The 15,064-nt window shown below is 45.6% G+C and overlaps 2 protein-coding genes across 11 annotated transcripts in view; one reads left to right on the top strand and one right to left on the bottom strand.

Moving 5' to 3' along the window:
* The window catches only part of LOC122557063 (muscleblind-like protein 3), a 280,435-nt gene that overhangs the window by 84,843 nt on the left and 180,528 nt on the right, over positions 1 to 15,064 (top strand). For 4 of the 9 annotated variants that reach the window (XR_006313739.2, XR_006313738.2, XM_043704333.2 and 1 more), the window contains exon 1: positions 14,724 to 14,857. The exons of 2 other annotated variants lie outside the window; for them this stretch is intronic. The gene's annotated coding sequence lies outside the window, so the exon portion shown is untranslated. Of the gene's footprint in view, positions 1 to 14,718; positions 14,858 to 15,064 lie in introns of those variants that run through there. 3 more of the 9 variants (XM_043704332.2, XM_043704330.2, XM_043704322.2) reach the window with 1 other exon arrangement.
* Positions 9,776 to 14,761, bottom strand: LOC148148864 (uncharacterized). Of its 2 annotated transcripts, XM_087992264.1 has the most exons (3): positions 14,613 to 14,738; positions 12,596 to 12,752; positions 9,776 to 12,318 (listed from the first exon to the last, which is right to left on the bottom strand). In XM_087992264.1, exon 3 carries the CDS (start codon positions 12,188 to 12,190, stop codon positions 11,078 to 11,080), a length of 1,113 nt encoding a protein of 370 aa, XP_087848390.1. In that variant the 5' UTR covers positions 12,191 to 12,318; positions 12,596 to 12,752; positions 14,613 to 14,738; the 3' UTR covers positions 9,776 to 11,077. The 2 variants fall into 2 exon arrangements, with proteins under 2 accessions (XP_087848390.1, XP_087848389.1); XM_087992263.1 differs by lacking the exon at positions 12,596 to 12,752 and having other exon boundaries at positions 14,613 to 14,761.

Here is a 15,064-nt window from a genome sequence, read left to right as displayed (position 1 = left end):
AACACAGCAGCACGAGAGCATCCATCAAACTCAGCAACACTAGAACACCAGGCTAACACAGCATCACGAGAACACCAGGCTAACACAGCATCACGAGAACACCAGGCTAACACAGCATCACGAGAACACCAGGCTAACACAGCAACACTAGAACACGAGGCTAACAGAGCAGCACTAGAACACCAGGCTAACACAGCAGCACTAGAACACCAGGCTAAGACAGCAACACTAGAAACCAGGCTAACACAGCATCACGAGAACACCAGGCTAACACAGCAGCACTAGAACATCCGGCAAACACAGCAACACTAGAACACCAGGCTAACACAGCATCACGAGAACACCAGGCTAACACAGCATAACGAGAACACCAGGCTAACACAGCATCACGAGAACACCAGGCTAACACAGCAAAACTAGAACACCAGGCTAACACAGCAACACTAGAACCCCAGGCTAACACAGCAACACTAGAACACCAGGCTAACACAGCATCACGAGAACACCAGGCTAACATAGTAACACTAGAACACCAGGCTAACACAGCAGCACTAGAACACCAGGCTAACACAGCAACACTAGAACACCAGGCTAACACAGCCGCACTAGAACACCAGGCTAACACAGCATCACGAGAATACCAGGCTAACACAGCAACACTAGAACACCAGGCTAACACAGCAACACTAGAACACCAGGCTAACACAGCAACACGAGTACATCTGGCTAACGCAGCAACACTAGAACACCAGGCTAACACAGCAGCATTAGAACACCAGGTTAACACTAGAACATCAGGCTAACACAGCAGAATTAGAACACCAGGCTAACACAACAGCACTAGAACACCAGGCTAACACAGCAGCACTAGAACACCAGGCTAACACAGCAACACTAGAACACCAGGCTAACACAGCAGCACTAGAACACCAGGCTAACACAGCAACACTAGAACACCAGGCTAACACAGCAGCACTAGAACACCAGGCTAACACAGCAGCACTAGAACACCAGGCTAAGACAGCAACACTAGAACACCAGGCTAACACAGCATCACGAGAACACCAGGCTAACACAGCAGCACGAGAGCATCCATCAAACTCAGCAACACTAGAACACCAGGCTAACACAGCAGCACTAGAACACCAGGCTAACACAGCAACACTAGAACACCAGGCTAACACAGCAGCACTAGAACACCAGGCTAACACAGCATCACGAGAACACCAGGCTAACACAGCATCACGAGAACACCAGGCTAACACAGCATCACGAGAACACCAGGCTAACACAGCAACACTAGAACACCAGGCTAACAGAGCAGCACTAGAACACCAGGCTAACACAGCAGCACTAGAACACCAGGCTAAGACAGCAACACTAGCACACCAGGCTAACACAGCATCACGAGAACACCAGGCTAACACAGCAACACTAGAACACCAGGCTAACACAGCAGCATTAGAACACCAGGCTAACACTAGAACATCTGGCTAACACAGCAGAATTAGAACACCAGGCTAACACAACAGCACTAGAACACCAGGCTAACACAGCAGCACTAGAACACCAGGCTAACACAGCAACACTAGAACACCAGGCTAACACAGCAACACTAGAACACCCGGCTAACACAGCAGCAATTGAACACCAGGCTAACACAGCAGCACTAGAACACCAGGCTAACACAGCAGCACTAGAACACCAGGCTAACACAGCAACACTAGAACACGAGGCTAACAGAGCAGCACTAGAACACCAGGCTAACACAGCAGCACTAGAACACCAGGCTAAGACAGCAACACTAGAACACCAGGCTAACACAGCATCACGAGAACACCAGGCTAACACAGCAGCATGAGAGCATCCATCAAACTCAGCAACACTAGACCACCAGGCTAACACAGCATCACGAGAACACCAGGCTAACACAGCATCACGAGAACACCAGGCTAACACAGCATCACGAGAACACCAGGCTAACACAGCAACACTAGAACACGAGGCTAACAGAGCAGCACTAGAACACCAGGCTAAGACAGCAGCACTAGAACACCAGGCTAAGACAGCAACACTAGAACACCAGGCTAACACAGCATCACGAGAACACCAGGCTAACACAGCAGCACTAGAACATCCGGCAAACATAGCAACACTAGAACACCAGGCTAACACAGCATCACGAGAACACCAGGCTAACACAGCATCACGAGAACACCAGGCTAACACAGCAACACGAGAACACCAGACTAACACAGCTGCACTAGAACACCAGGCTAACACAGCAGCACTAGGACACCAGGCTAACACAGCAACACTAGAACACCAGGCTAACACAGCATCACGAGAACACCAGGCTAACACAGCAAAACTAGAACACCAGGCTAACACAGCAACACTAGACCCCCAGGCTAACACAGCAACACTAGAACACCAGGCTAACACAGCATCACGAGAACACCAGGCTAACACAGCATCAAGAGAAGACCAGGCTAACATCGTAACACTAGAACACCAGGCTAACACAGCAACACTAGAACACCAGGCTAACACAGCAGCACTGGAACACCAGGCTAAAACATCAACACTAGAACACCAGGCTAACATAGTAACACTAGAACACCAGGCTAACACAGCAGCACTAGAACACCAGGCTAACACAGCAGCACTGGAACACCAGGCTAAAACATCAACACTAGAACACCAGGCTAACACAGCATCACGAGAACACAAGGCTAACACAGCAACACGAGAACACCAGGCTAACACAGCAACACTAGAACACCAGGCTAACACAGCAGCACTAGAACACCAGGCTAACACAGCAACACTAGAACACCAGGCTAACACAGCATAACGAGAACACCAGGCTAACATAGTAACACTAGAACACCAGGCTAACACAGCAACACTAGAACACCAGGCTAACACAGCAGCACTGGAACACCAGGCTAACACAGCAACACTAGAACCCCAGGCTAACACAGCATCAAGAGAACACCAGGCTAACATAGTAACACTAGAACACCAGGCTAACACAGCAACACTAGAACACCAGGCTAACATAGCAACACTAGAACACCAGGCTAACACAGCAACACTAGAACACCAGGCTAACACAGCATCACGAGAACACCAGGCTAACACAGCAACACTAGAACACCAGGCTAACACAGCAACACTAGAACACCAGGCTAACACAGCAACACGAGAACATCTGGCTAACACAGCAACACTAGAACATCAGGCTAACACTGCAGCATTAGAACACCAGGCTAACACAGCAGCACTAGAACACCAGGCTAACACAGCAACACTAGAACACCAGGCTAACACAGCAGCACTAGAACACCAGGCTAACACAGCAACACTAGAACACCAGGCTAACACAGCAGCGCTAGAACACCAGGCTGACATAGCAACACTAGAACACCAGGCAACACCGCAGCACTAGAACACCAGGCTAACACAGCAACACTAGAACACCAGACTAACACAGCAACACTAGAACACCAGGCTAACACAGCAACACTAGAACACCAGGCTAACACAGCAGCATTAGAACACCAGGCTAACACAGCAGCACTAGAACACTGGCTTAAAACACCACCACTGGAGTACCAGTCCGTTATCCCAGCACTAGGACAGCAGACTCCTGCAGCAGCACTGGAACTTTGGCCCTGGAGCAGCAGGTGAATGCTCATACATGCGAGGTGCCATTGATTTTTGAGCTGTACCTTCTCCTTTGGAGTAATTTTCAGGAGTTCCTTTACTAAAGTGCTTCATTGTGTGGCCTCTCTTTCGAGACTACTTTAATCCACAAAGGAATTTTCCAGACCGCTGTTGAAATGTTTCTCAACCATCTCTGGATAGTTATTCAAGTTTTACAAAGAAACTCTTTCTCAATATTTCATACGTCCATAAATAATTAATGGACTTTAATCCATCGTCATGACACAAGTAACATTCTTGATATTCAACCAACGCACAAACAGAAACCTCAGGCATTGATCAAGAATATTCACTGTATTTGATTAATTGGATCAGACATTTCTGCACATCTAAGATGATCCAGGGTATGCTGATGATCCTGAATACTTTATATGCCAAATGTTCCAATTGGCAAAATAGGAACAATGTCAGTTTTCACAGATTTGGCAGGAACCAAAGATTTTGAAAGTTGTCTAAGAGAGAATGCAATAAGAAACTTGCATGGATTGAGCTTTTTTCACAACTCCAGGATGTTCCAAAGAGTTGATACGTGGTGAAATATTTCTGCATTGTCATCACAGTCGTAATGCAGGAAACACCGCAATTCTCACAAACAGCATTGAGGAGATAATTTGTTTTAATTGTTGTTCCAAGGATGTGTGATGAACTGAAGGACTTAACCAGTGCTGTCAATTGTCAACATCCATTAGGTGATCAAGCTTGGAAAGGGTTTTGAACCTATAAACACATGCAGATTTGAGATGGCACTGATTGAAATAGTTTCTAAATTATGTTGCCTCTTTGCCTAAGATTAATTCTTCTTGCCTTTAGAAAGGAGCACACCTACATATCATGCAGTGATATAGTCAAGTTCCATTGATAAACTGATTTAATCGGTATCAATCAGGCTGCGTGATAGCATACTTTCTTCTGAGACAATAGCTTATTGGTTCAGGTCGAGAGGCCAACTCAAAAGACTGACATTCAACCAAGTCCAGTGGTTATCCTGGAAGATGCAAGGCAATGTAGTTAAGAGGCATGTGACCAGAATATTTACAGAAATGGCTGATTTGACTCTGAGCAGATACTTCTGTCAGTTTTTCTTTCATCCTTTAATGGGATGGGGGGCATCATTGGCTATGTCAACATTTACTGCTAGCCCCAGTTGCTCTCGATGGTGAACTGTTTCCTTGAATTGTTTCAGTGGGTGTAGGTACATCAACAGTGCTGATTTTGACACAGCAGCAATGAAGCCATGTTGGTATTTCCAAGTCAGAAGGATGTGTGTTTTGTGGTGGGGATCTTGCAGGAAATACTCCAAGAAAAAAGTTACCACAAGGCATCTTATAGATGGTCATACGTTGACACAGGATATGAAGGGCAGTGGAGGTAGGCACAGGGTCACTGGTTGGCTCAGAGGTCATGGCACTATCGGAGTGACTACAGGGCATTAGGTGGCAATGGTGAGTGAGGGGATGTGAGGAGGAGGGGTATTTTTATTTATTTCTTAACTTTGAATGGCAGCAGAACCCATGCACAGTCTTTCTGCCCAGTTCAGGAAATGATAGGCTCCTTTCCTCCTCCTGTATTTTCCAGCTAGACTCCAAATCTACCCTGCTCCCCAGACTCAGAATTGGAAACGTGGGTGGTCATTTTCAAAGATTCGTTTGTGAAACTGGGATTTCTCCCACCTCTCTGCACCCAACGGAGGAATGAAAATGAGGTCTATAGAATCTGTCATCAACCTGGAAATTAACTTGTGACAAGTTTTAGATACCAATCTTCGAACAATTGCACGGTTTAGTTCCATATGTGAACAAGATCATTTCTATTAGAAATGACCTGCCTTGATATAGCTTTCATGACAAACCAAATCACCCTAAATAAACTTAAGCTTCAGTATTCAGTAGAGAGAGGAACCTTGTTGATAGTGAGAACACTGTAGACCAGGTTAATAGGCTTGAACAGATTGATATTAAGAAAGTGGATGTAATACCCAATGATTGGAGGGAGGCAAATGTTGTTCCTCTGTTCAAGAAAGGGAATTGGGAAATCACTGGGAATTACAGACCAGTCAGTCTTACACCTGTGATAAGCAAGTTACTGGAAAGGATTCTAAGAGATAGAATTTATGACTATTTGAAAAAACATAGTTTGATTAAAGATAGTCAGTGTGGCTTGTGAAGGACAGATCATAGAGTCATAGAGATGTACAGCGTGGAAACAGACCCTTCGGACCAACCCGTCCAGATATCCCAACTCAATCTCGTCCCACCTGCCAGCACCCAGCCCATATCCCTCCAAACCCTTCCTATTCATATACCCATCCAAATGTCTTTTAAATGTTACAATTTTACCAACCTTCACCACTTCCTCTGGCAGCCTATTCCACACTTGCACCGCTCAGTGCATGAAAATGTTGCCCCTTAGGTCTCTTTTATATCTTTCCCCTCTCACCCTAAACCTATGACCTCTAGTTCTGGACTCCCCGGCCCCAGGGGAAAGTCATTGTTTGTTTACCCTATCCATGCCCCTCATGATTTTATAAACCTCTATAACCCCTCAGCCTGTGATACTCCACGGAAAAACAGCCCGAGTCTATACAACCTCTCCCTATAGCTCAAACCCTCTAACCCTGGCAACATCCTTGTAAATCTTTTCTGAACCCTTTCAAGTTTCACAACAGCCTTCTGATAGGAAGGACACCATATCTCACAAGCCTTATTGAGTTCTTTGAGGATGTGACAAGACAAGTTGACGAAGAGCGAGCAGTCGATGTGTAAGGCACTTGATAAGGTTCCCCATGGTAGGCTAATTCAGAAAATTAGGAGGCACAGGATACAAGGAAATTTGGCTGTCTGGATACAGAAATTGGCTGGCCGAAGGAAGAGTGATAATGGGTGGAAAGTATTCCACCTGGAGATCGGTGATCATAGTCATAGAGATGAACAGACGATCCAACTCGTCCATGCTGACCTGATATCCCTAATCTAGTTGCACTTGCCAGCACCCGGCCCATATCCCTCTAAACCCTTCCTATTCATATACCCATCCAGATGCCTTTTAAATGTTGCAATTGTACTAGCCTCCACCACTTCCTCTGGCAGCTCATTCCATATATGTACCACCCTTCGAGTGAAAAAGTTGCCCCTTAGGTCTCTTTTATATCTTTCCCCTCTAACCCTGAACCTATGCCCTCTAGTTCTGGACTCCCCTCCTCCAGGAAAAATATCTTGTCTATTTACCTTATCCATGCCCTTCCTGATTTTATAAACCTCTATAAGGTCACCCCGTCAGCCTCTAACGCTCCAGGGAAAACAGCCCCAGCCAATTCAACCTCTTCCTTTGGCTCAAATTCTCCAACCCTGGCAATATCCTTTTACATCTTTTCTGAATCCTTTCAAGTTTCACAACATCGCTCCAATAGGAAGACCAGAATTGCATGCAATATTCCCAAGGTTGTTGTGGTTCTGTTCGCCGAGCTGGAAATTTTTGTTGCAAATGTTTCGTTCCCTGTCTAGGTGACATCTTCAGTGCTTGGGAGCCTCCTGTGAAGCGCTTCTGTGGTGTTTCCTCCGGCATTTATAGTGGCCTGTCCCTGCCGCTTCTGGTTGTCAGTTTCAGCTGTCCGCTGTAGTGGCCGGTATATTGGGTCCAGGTCGATGTGTTTGTTGATGGAGTTTGTGGATGAGTGCCATGCTTCTAGGAATTCCCTGGCTGTTTTTTGTTTGGCTTGCCCTATAATGGTAGTGTTGTCCCAGTCGAATTCATGTTGCTTGTCGTCTGCGTGTGTGGCTACTAGGGATAGCTGGTTGTGTCGTTTCTGGTCGTAGCCACTATAAATGGGTGGGTCAGTACACAAAGGTCGGTGGTGTTGTAGTGTTGAGGGCTGTTGCAGGCTACAAGACATTGACAGGATAGAGAGCTGGGCTGAGAAGTAGCAGATGGATTTCAACCTGGATAAATGTGAAGTGATTCATTTTGGTAGGTCGAATTTGAATGCTGAATATTGTGTTAAAGATGGGATTCTTGACAGTGTGGAAGAACAGTGGGACTTGGGGTACAAGTACGTAGATCCCTCAAAGTTGCAATCCAAGGTGATAGGGTTGTTAAGGTGTATAGTATTTTGGCATTCATTAACAGCAGATTGAGTTTAAGAGCTGTGAGGTTTTGCTGCAGCTCTGTAAAACCTTGGTTAGACCACACTTGGAATATTGTGTCCAGTTCTGGTCACCTCATTATAGGAAGGATATAGACGCTTTAGAGAGGGTCCAGAGGAGATTTACCAGAATGCTGCCTGGATTGGAGGTCTTGTCTTATGAAGAGAGATTGAATGAGCTAGGGCTTTTCATACTGGAGAGAAGAAGGAAGAGAGGTGACTTGATAGAGGTGTACAAGGTAATGAGAGGCACAGATAGACTAGATAGCCAGAGACATTTCCCCAAGGCAGAAATGGCTGTCACCAGGGGTCATAATGTTAAAGTGATTGGAGAATGGTATCAGGAAGATGTCAGAGGCAGGTTCTTTACGTAGAGAGTGGTGGGTGCGTGGAATGCACTGCCAGCAATGGTAGTAGAGTCAAAGTCATTAGGGACACTTAAGCAACAGCTGGACAAGCACATAGACAGCAATAGATTGAAGGGTGCATAGGTTAGGTTGATCTTAGATTAAGATAAATGCTCGGCACAACATCATGGGTCGAAGGGCGTGTACTGTACTATTTTCTATGTTCTAAACGGGACATTGTTGAAAGAAGGAGGACAATAAATCTGAACACAGCAAGATCCCGCAAACCCCAATGTGACCAAATTATCCATTGGAACAATGAAGATTGAAGTATGAGCAACGACATGAGGGAGAATTTCTGTGCTCTTCTTTGAGTGTGTGCTGTGAGGTTTTTCACACCCATATGAGAGGGCAGACATCTCATCTGAAACAGTGCAGTGAGAAGTAAAAAATGAGCTGACCTAGATTGCAAGTTCTAATCTTTGTCAGCAACCTATAACATCCTGACTCGTGTTATCCACAGTAATACACCTGAGGTCTATTTATTCCATGGGATAAATCCACTTATAGAGTCGTTGTACAGCCTGAAACAAACCCTTTGATCCAACTCGTCCATGCTGACCAAACTAAACCCTTCCTATTCATATACTCATCCATATGCCTTTTAAATGTTCTAATTGTACCAGCCTCCACTATTTCTTCTGGTAGCTCATTCCATAAATGTATCACTCTCTGTATGAAAAGGTTGCCCCTTAGGTCCCTTTTAAATCTTAACCTTCTCACCTTAAATCTGTGCCCTCTAATGTTTGATTCCCCTACCCTGGGAAAAAGACCCTGGCTATTCACCCTATCCATGTCCGTCCTGATTTTATAAATCTCCATAAGGTCACCCCGCAGCCTCTGATGCTCCAGAGAACATAGCCCCAGCCTATTCAGCCTCTCCTGAGAGCTCAAACTCTCCATTCCCAGGAATATCTTTGTAAATCTTTTTGGCATGGATAAGGTAAATAGACAAGGTCTTTTCCGTGGGGTGGGGGGAGTCCAGAACCACAGGGCATAGGTTTAGAGTGAGAGGGGAAAGATACAAAGGGTGGTGCGTATGTGGAATGGACTACCAGAGGAAGTGGTGGAGGCTAGTACAATTGCAACATTTGAAAGGCATCTGAATGGGTATATGAAGAGGAAGTGTTTGGAGGAATACGGGCTACCTGCTGGCAGGTGGGACTAAATTAGGTTGGGATATCTGGTCGGCATGGACAGGTTGGACCGAAGAGTCTGCTTACATGCTGTACATCTCTACGACTCTATAACATCATTCCAACGTAAAGCATTATTTACATACCACCATTATTTGTGTGGTGAATAAATGGATGAGAAATTCTTACTATTTTAAAAAGATTTTTTGTATTTTCTTCAAAGCAGTTGGGACTTAGCTGTGAACTGTGCAGACCTTTCTAAAGAATAGAAGCACTCTAAATTCTGTACGTTAGATTTTTGATTGAAAAGGGAGTCAATGGTTGTGTGAGTGGGGTGCAGATAGGAAAATTGCATTCAAGGCCACAATCACAAGTCATGCTTTATTTATTTCCAAAAATATTTCATTCATAATATTTTAATATTTAAAAGTATAGAAATGCATTACAAAACATTGACTTGAACATTACAGAAATTGCAATAATTCAACTTGTCTCCTTAGAGCATTTTCAACTCCATTTGATTATTAATGGTCTTAATATACACTACTACACATTTCATGAGAAATATATGTAACCAGAGGACAAAATGAGTTGGAAATGACAAAGTACAAAAGTTTTTAATCTACGTACCATATTTGGCAGAGGTAGGTCTATAAAATTTCAATAATCCTAACTGCCAGTCTCATTTGAATGGTGGAGCTGCCCTGTGATGGGTAAAGTTAAAAATCATACAACACCAGGTTATAGTCCAACAGGTTTAATTGGAAGCACACTAGCTTTCGGAGCGACGCTCATTCATCAGGTGATTGTGGAGGGCTCGATCGTAACACAGAATTTATAGCAAAAATTTGCAGTGTGATGTAACTGAAATTAAACATTGAAGAATTGATTGTCTGTTAAGCTTTTCATCTGCTAGAATACAGTGATAGTTTCACTTCTTTCATGTGTAAATCACAAAACCCCTTTTTTAAAGTTGCATTCTCGGGTTAGCTGTTAACAATGGTGATAGCTAGACAATATGTTGAAGGTGTTAGCCCCCTCTGTTCTCTGTCTATGACCTGATGTTTAGATTGATTCTAATCTAAAAAGTGAGATAACAGAGTTTTACATAAATTCATGCAGTTTTTGAGTAAAGTGCAATATAACTCTGCAAGTACAAAAAAATTCACCACACAAAATATATGTGTGCATGTGGGTCTTTGCCTGTCTGTGTGTGTGTCTGTCTGGGGTGGGGGTTGTGAGTGTGAGAAAGTGTGTGTGTGTAGTGAGTGCAGAGTGTCTTAAGTCTGTGAGGGGGTGCATGTGTCGGAGTGTGTGTGTCTATAAGGGTGTGTGTGGGTGTCTGTGTGTACCTGTGTCCGTGTGTGTGTGTGTGTGTGTGTGTAGGAATATCTGTCTGTGTGTGTTTAGTGTAATGGTGATCACCTGTAATGTGACATGAACCCAAGGTCCTGGTTGAGGCCCTCCCTATGGGTACTGAACTTAGCTATCAGCCTCTGCTCAGCCACTTTCCTCTGCTGCCTATCCCGAAGTCCACCTTGGAGGATGGTCACCTGAAGGTCCGAGGCTGAATGTCCTGGACCACTGAAGTGTTCCCCAACTGGGAGGGAACCCTCCTGTCTGTTGATTGTTGTGCGGTGCCCATTCATCCGTTGTCGTAGACTTTACTCGGTTTCCCCAATGTACCATGCCTCCGGAAATCCTTGTCTGCAGCGTATAAGATAGAGAACCTTGGCTGAGTCACATGAGTACCTGCCATGTACAAGGTGGGAGGTGTTCCCACGCGTAATAGTGGTATCTATGTCCACAATCTGACACGTCTTGCAGCTTCCACCGTGACAGGGTTGTATGGAGTTGTCCTGAGAGCCGGGCAGTTTGCTACGAACAATGATCTGTTTGAGGTTTGGCGGTTGTTTAAAGGCAAGTAGTGGAGATGTGGGGAAGGTCTTGGTGAGGTGCTCATCCTCATTGATAATGTGTTGCAGGTCACGAAGAACATGGCGTAATTTTTCAGCCCCTGGGAAGTACTGAACAACGAAGGGTACCCTGTCAGTTGCAGCCCATGTCTGTCTCCTGAGGAGGTCATTACGGTTCCTTGCTGTGGCACGTCGGAACTGGCGGTCGATGAGTTGAGCATCGTACCCCGTTCTTGTGAGGGCATCCTTGAGTACTTCCAGGTGTCTGTCACGTTCCTCCTCATCTGAGCAGATCCGGTGTATACGTAGGGCTTGTCCATAGGGAATGGCTGTTTTAATATGTTTTTGGTGGAAGCTGTAGAAGTGTAGCATTGTGAGGTTGTCTGTGGGTTTGCGGTAGAGTGTGGTGCTGAGGTGTCCGTCCTTGATGGAGACGCACGTGTCCAAGAATGAGACAGACAGTCGAGAGTAGTCCATGGGGAGTTTGATGGTGGGATGAAACTTGTTGACGTCACTGTGTAGTTTTATCAGTGACTCCTCGCCATGGGTCCAGAGGAAGAAAATGTCATCAATGTACCTGGTGTATAATGTTGGTTGGAGATCCTGCAGAGAGAAGAAGTCTTGTTTGAACCTGTGCATAAAATTGTTGGCAAATTGGGGTGCAAATTTGGTCCCCATGGCTGTTCCGTGTGTCTGGATGAAGAATTGGTTGTCAAAGGTGAAGACGTTATGATCGAGGATAAAGCGGATGAGTTGTAGGATGGTGTTTGGAGACTGGCAGTTGTTGGTGTTGAGTATGGAGGCTGTTGCTGCAATGCCATCCTTGTGGGGGATGCTGGTGTAGAGTGCGGAAACATCCATTGTGACGAGGAATGTTCATGGTTCGAGTGGTCCATGGGTGCTGAGTTTCTTAAGAAATCCGTAGTGTCGCGACTGTGGTGGGTATATTGCCTACTCCTAATTCTTCATATTCTTGCATTTCTTGACACCTACATAAACAGAGAAAAAGGTAAAACTTGCATACTGGTCTGACTCATCTTGTAAAGTTCAGTTATGAGGATAGATTGGAGAATTTGGGACAGTTTCTCTTGGAGTAGGGAAGACTTAAGGGAAATTTGATAGATTTTTCAAAATCAAGATCGATTTTGACAGTGCGAAGGGAGTAAAACTCTTCTTGCCCACAAATAAATTAATAGTGAGAGGTTACTGTTTAACAGTTTTGCAAAAGAAGCAAATGGGAGAAAGAGAAAAACAAACAAAATTCACACAGCAAGTGATCAGGGTTTGGGACGCACTGCCCATATTGTGAAGAAGGGCTTATGCCCAAAATGTCGATTCTCCTGCTCCTCAGATGCTGCCTGGCCTGCTGTGTTTTTCCAGCACCACATTTTTCAACTCTGGTCTCCAGCATCTGCAGTCCTCACTTTCTCCATATTGTGGTAAAGTCAGGTTCAATGGAGGCATTCAAGAAGGCATTAGAAAAATGATGCAAATGGAAATGAAATGAAAGGTTACAAGCAGTATTGCCAGGCCTATATCTGTGTGTTTTGGTCCTATCTATGTTTTGAGGTTTTCCTGTTCAAAATCCAAGTTTTTCACAAGACGCTTACATGTATGTTTATTTGTTTAATTTGGAGAACATCTATGCATTTAAATGTTAAATCTTGTCAGTTCTCTGCATTTATGCTGTTGACCACTTTTGTTCCCATTTAATGATGATCATGCCAGAGCTGGGTAGAATGGTTTTGTCATCAGAATTGGCGCATGGCAGTTATTGCCATTTTGGTTTGGATATTGTTAACTTGTCATTGTGTTACATTCATATAGGTTTTTTCACAAGATGTAGAAGTATAGACGTAAAAGTGAGGTGGTATACTTTAGTTGTTCATGTAACATTGTTCTGAAAAACAACTTTAAGATTATTTTGAAATATTATGGACGAGTCACATAATATAACCATGTAAATATGATAAATACCGAGGGACAGCTGAGGTTAAAACAGTCTACTTTTTATTTAAGGCACATTCTAAGTATTTCCCAAAATATAAGGTGGCAACATAGGTTACGGAAAAAGGCAGGAGGTTGATAACTAGTTGGAGTGGTCAGAGAACCTGTGCTGAACAATGCGCTGAAGGGCCTTCGTCTGTGCCACAGAAACTCTGTATGGCCTAGAATGGAGTCCTGGTACCTTCATTTGAAGCAGGATGTGATTTTTAACTCTTTGTTGAAGCAGGCTTGGTTGTGGCACGATGACTCAGTGGTTATAGAGTCATAGAAATGAACAGCATGGAAACAGACCCTTCGGTACAACTTGTCCATGCCGACCAGAAATCCCAACCCAATCTAGTCCCACCTGCCACTGCTGCCTCACAGTGCCAGTGACCCAGATTCGATTCCAGCCTCAGGCAACCGTCTGTGCGGAGTTTGCACGGGTCCCCCTGCGGGTGCTCCAGTTTCCTCCCACATTCCAAAAGGTGTGCAGGTCAGGTGAATTGCCCATCGTTTTCGGTGCATTAAGTTAGGGGTAAATGTAGGGAAAATGAGTCCAGGTGGGTTACTCTTCGGAGGGTCGGTATGGACTTGTTGCACCGAAGGGCTTGTTTCTACACTGCAGGTAATCTAAACGATTTTGAATGAGTGGACATAATCATCATTTCCAAGTAAATAGTTGGAACAGTTCAATTCACAACACGCCCCCCAAAACCCTTCAAGGAATTGAGTGGATGTAAGTGATTTTATTTTGAGGGAAGGAATGGTGTGTGTGGATGGGATAAAGAGGAGGGTGTTAGTTGAAGCAGTGAGCTCCCACTGTGCAGGGAAGGGGGGGGGGGGGGGGGGGGATACAACCTGAGGGTCAGCCCGCTGCAACCATGAGGGCGTTGTGATGGCGCAGGGTGGGGCCCGGGAGGGGTTGCCATGGCAGCGGCAGCAGCAGCCGCCTCCGGGGAGATGGTCGTTGAGGGCCTTTAGGCCTCTCTCTCTCTCTAGAATGTTCCTCCCCGGTCCGCCGCCCGCCAACACACACGGATTCGGGCAAGGCGACCTATTCAATACTACAATGATCGAACGCATTGAACTTCTCCCTTGAAAACAACAACAAAAGTCTCTTTTTTTAAAAAAAAATAAAAAGCCCGCGTTAAATAAACGGCGAAGTGGGGTGGTCCCGCCGGATTACGGGACGGCGCTCGCGCGGGCACACGCATCAAATCAAATCAAACCAAATCCCCCTCGGGCACGCACCCAGGAGAGTTTTTTCTGTTTTGTTTTGTTTGTTTTCTCCCACCTTTTCTTTTCCGTGCGTTCCCGGAGCGCGCTTTCGAGCATGGTTTCGCACGGCCCTGTGCGATGAACTTCGGCCCGTGAGAGGCGGAGAGGGCAGGAAGGCGCGGCCGGTGCTGTCGCGGCGTTTAAAATGGCGGCGGTCACCCCGCAGCCGCGCTGAGGAGGCCTCAAACACCACCTCCCCGCCCCCCTCCCTCCCTCCCTCCCCCCCTTCATCCCACTCCCGCGTTCTTCTTGATCCTCGAGGTGAGTGTTTCTTTCCCCTCTCTCGCGCTTTGCTGGTGGGATTTTGTTTTAAAAATTATTTTCCTGGCGGTGGAAATCCGGCGATCAGATCGGACGGGACATTCTGCCGGACCTAGAGGTGGAGGGAGGTAGGTGGGTGGGCGGGAGGGTCAGGGCTCCGCGGTGTTGTTATTCTCCACACACGGGGCTGCCAACCGGGAAGCGACG

Source organism: Chiloscyllium plagiosum, unplaced genomic scaffold, assembly GCF_037043375.1.
Source record: "Chiloscyllium plagiosum isolate Xiang-an unplaced genomic scaffold, Cpla_swu_hap1 HiC_scaffold_11, whole genome shotgun sequence".
NCBI classification, from domain to species: Eukaryota; Metazoa; Chordata; class Chondrichthyes; order Orectolobiformes; family Hemiscylliidae; genus Chiloscyllium; species Chiloscyllium plagiosum.
Note: the sequence above shows the minus strand (reverse complement) of the source record. Positions and strands in the feature narration are given on the sequence as shown.

What these genes read in the sequence shown, in the direction of transcription:
- LOC148148864 (XM_087992263.1), bottom strand. Translation starts at nt 12,190, where the DNA reads ATGGATGTTTCCGCACTCTACACCAGCATCCCCCACAAGGATGGCATT.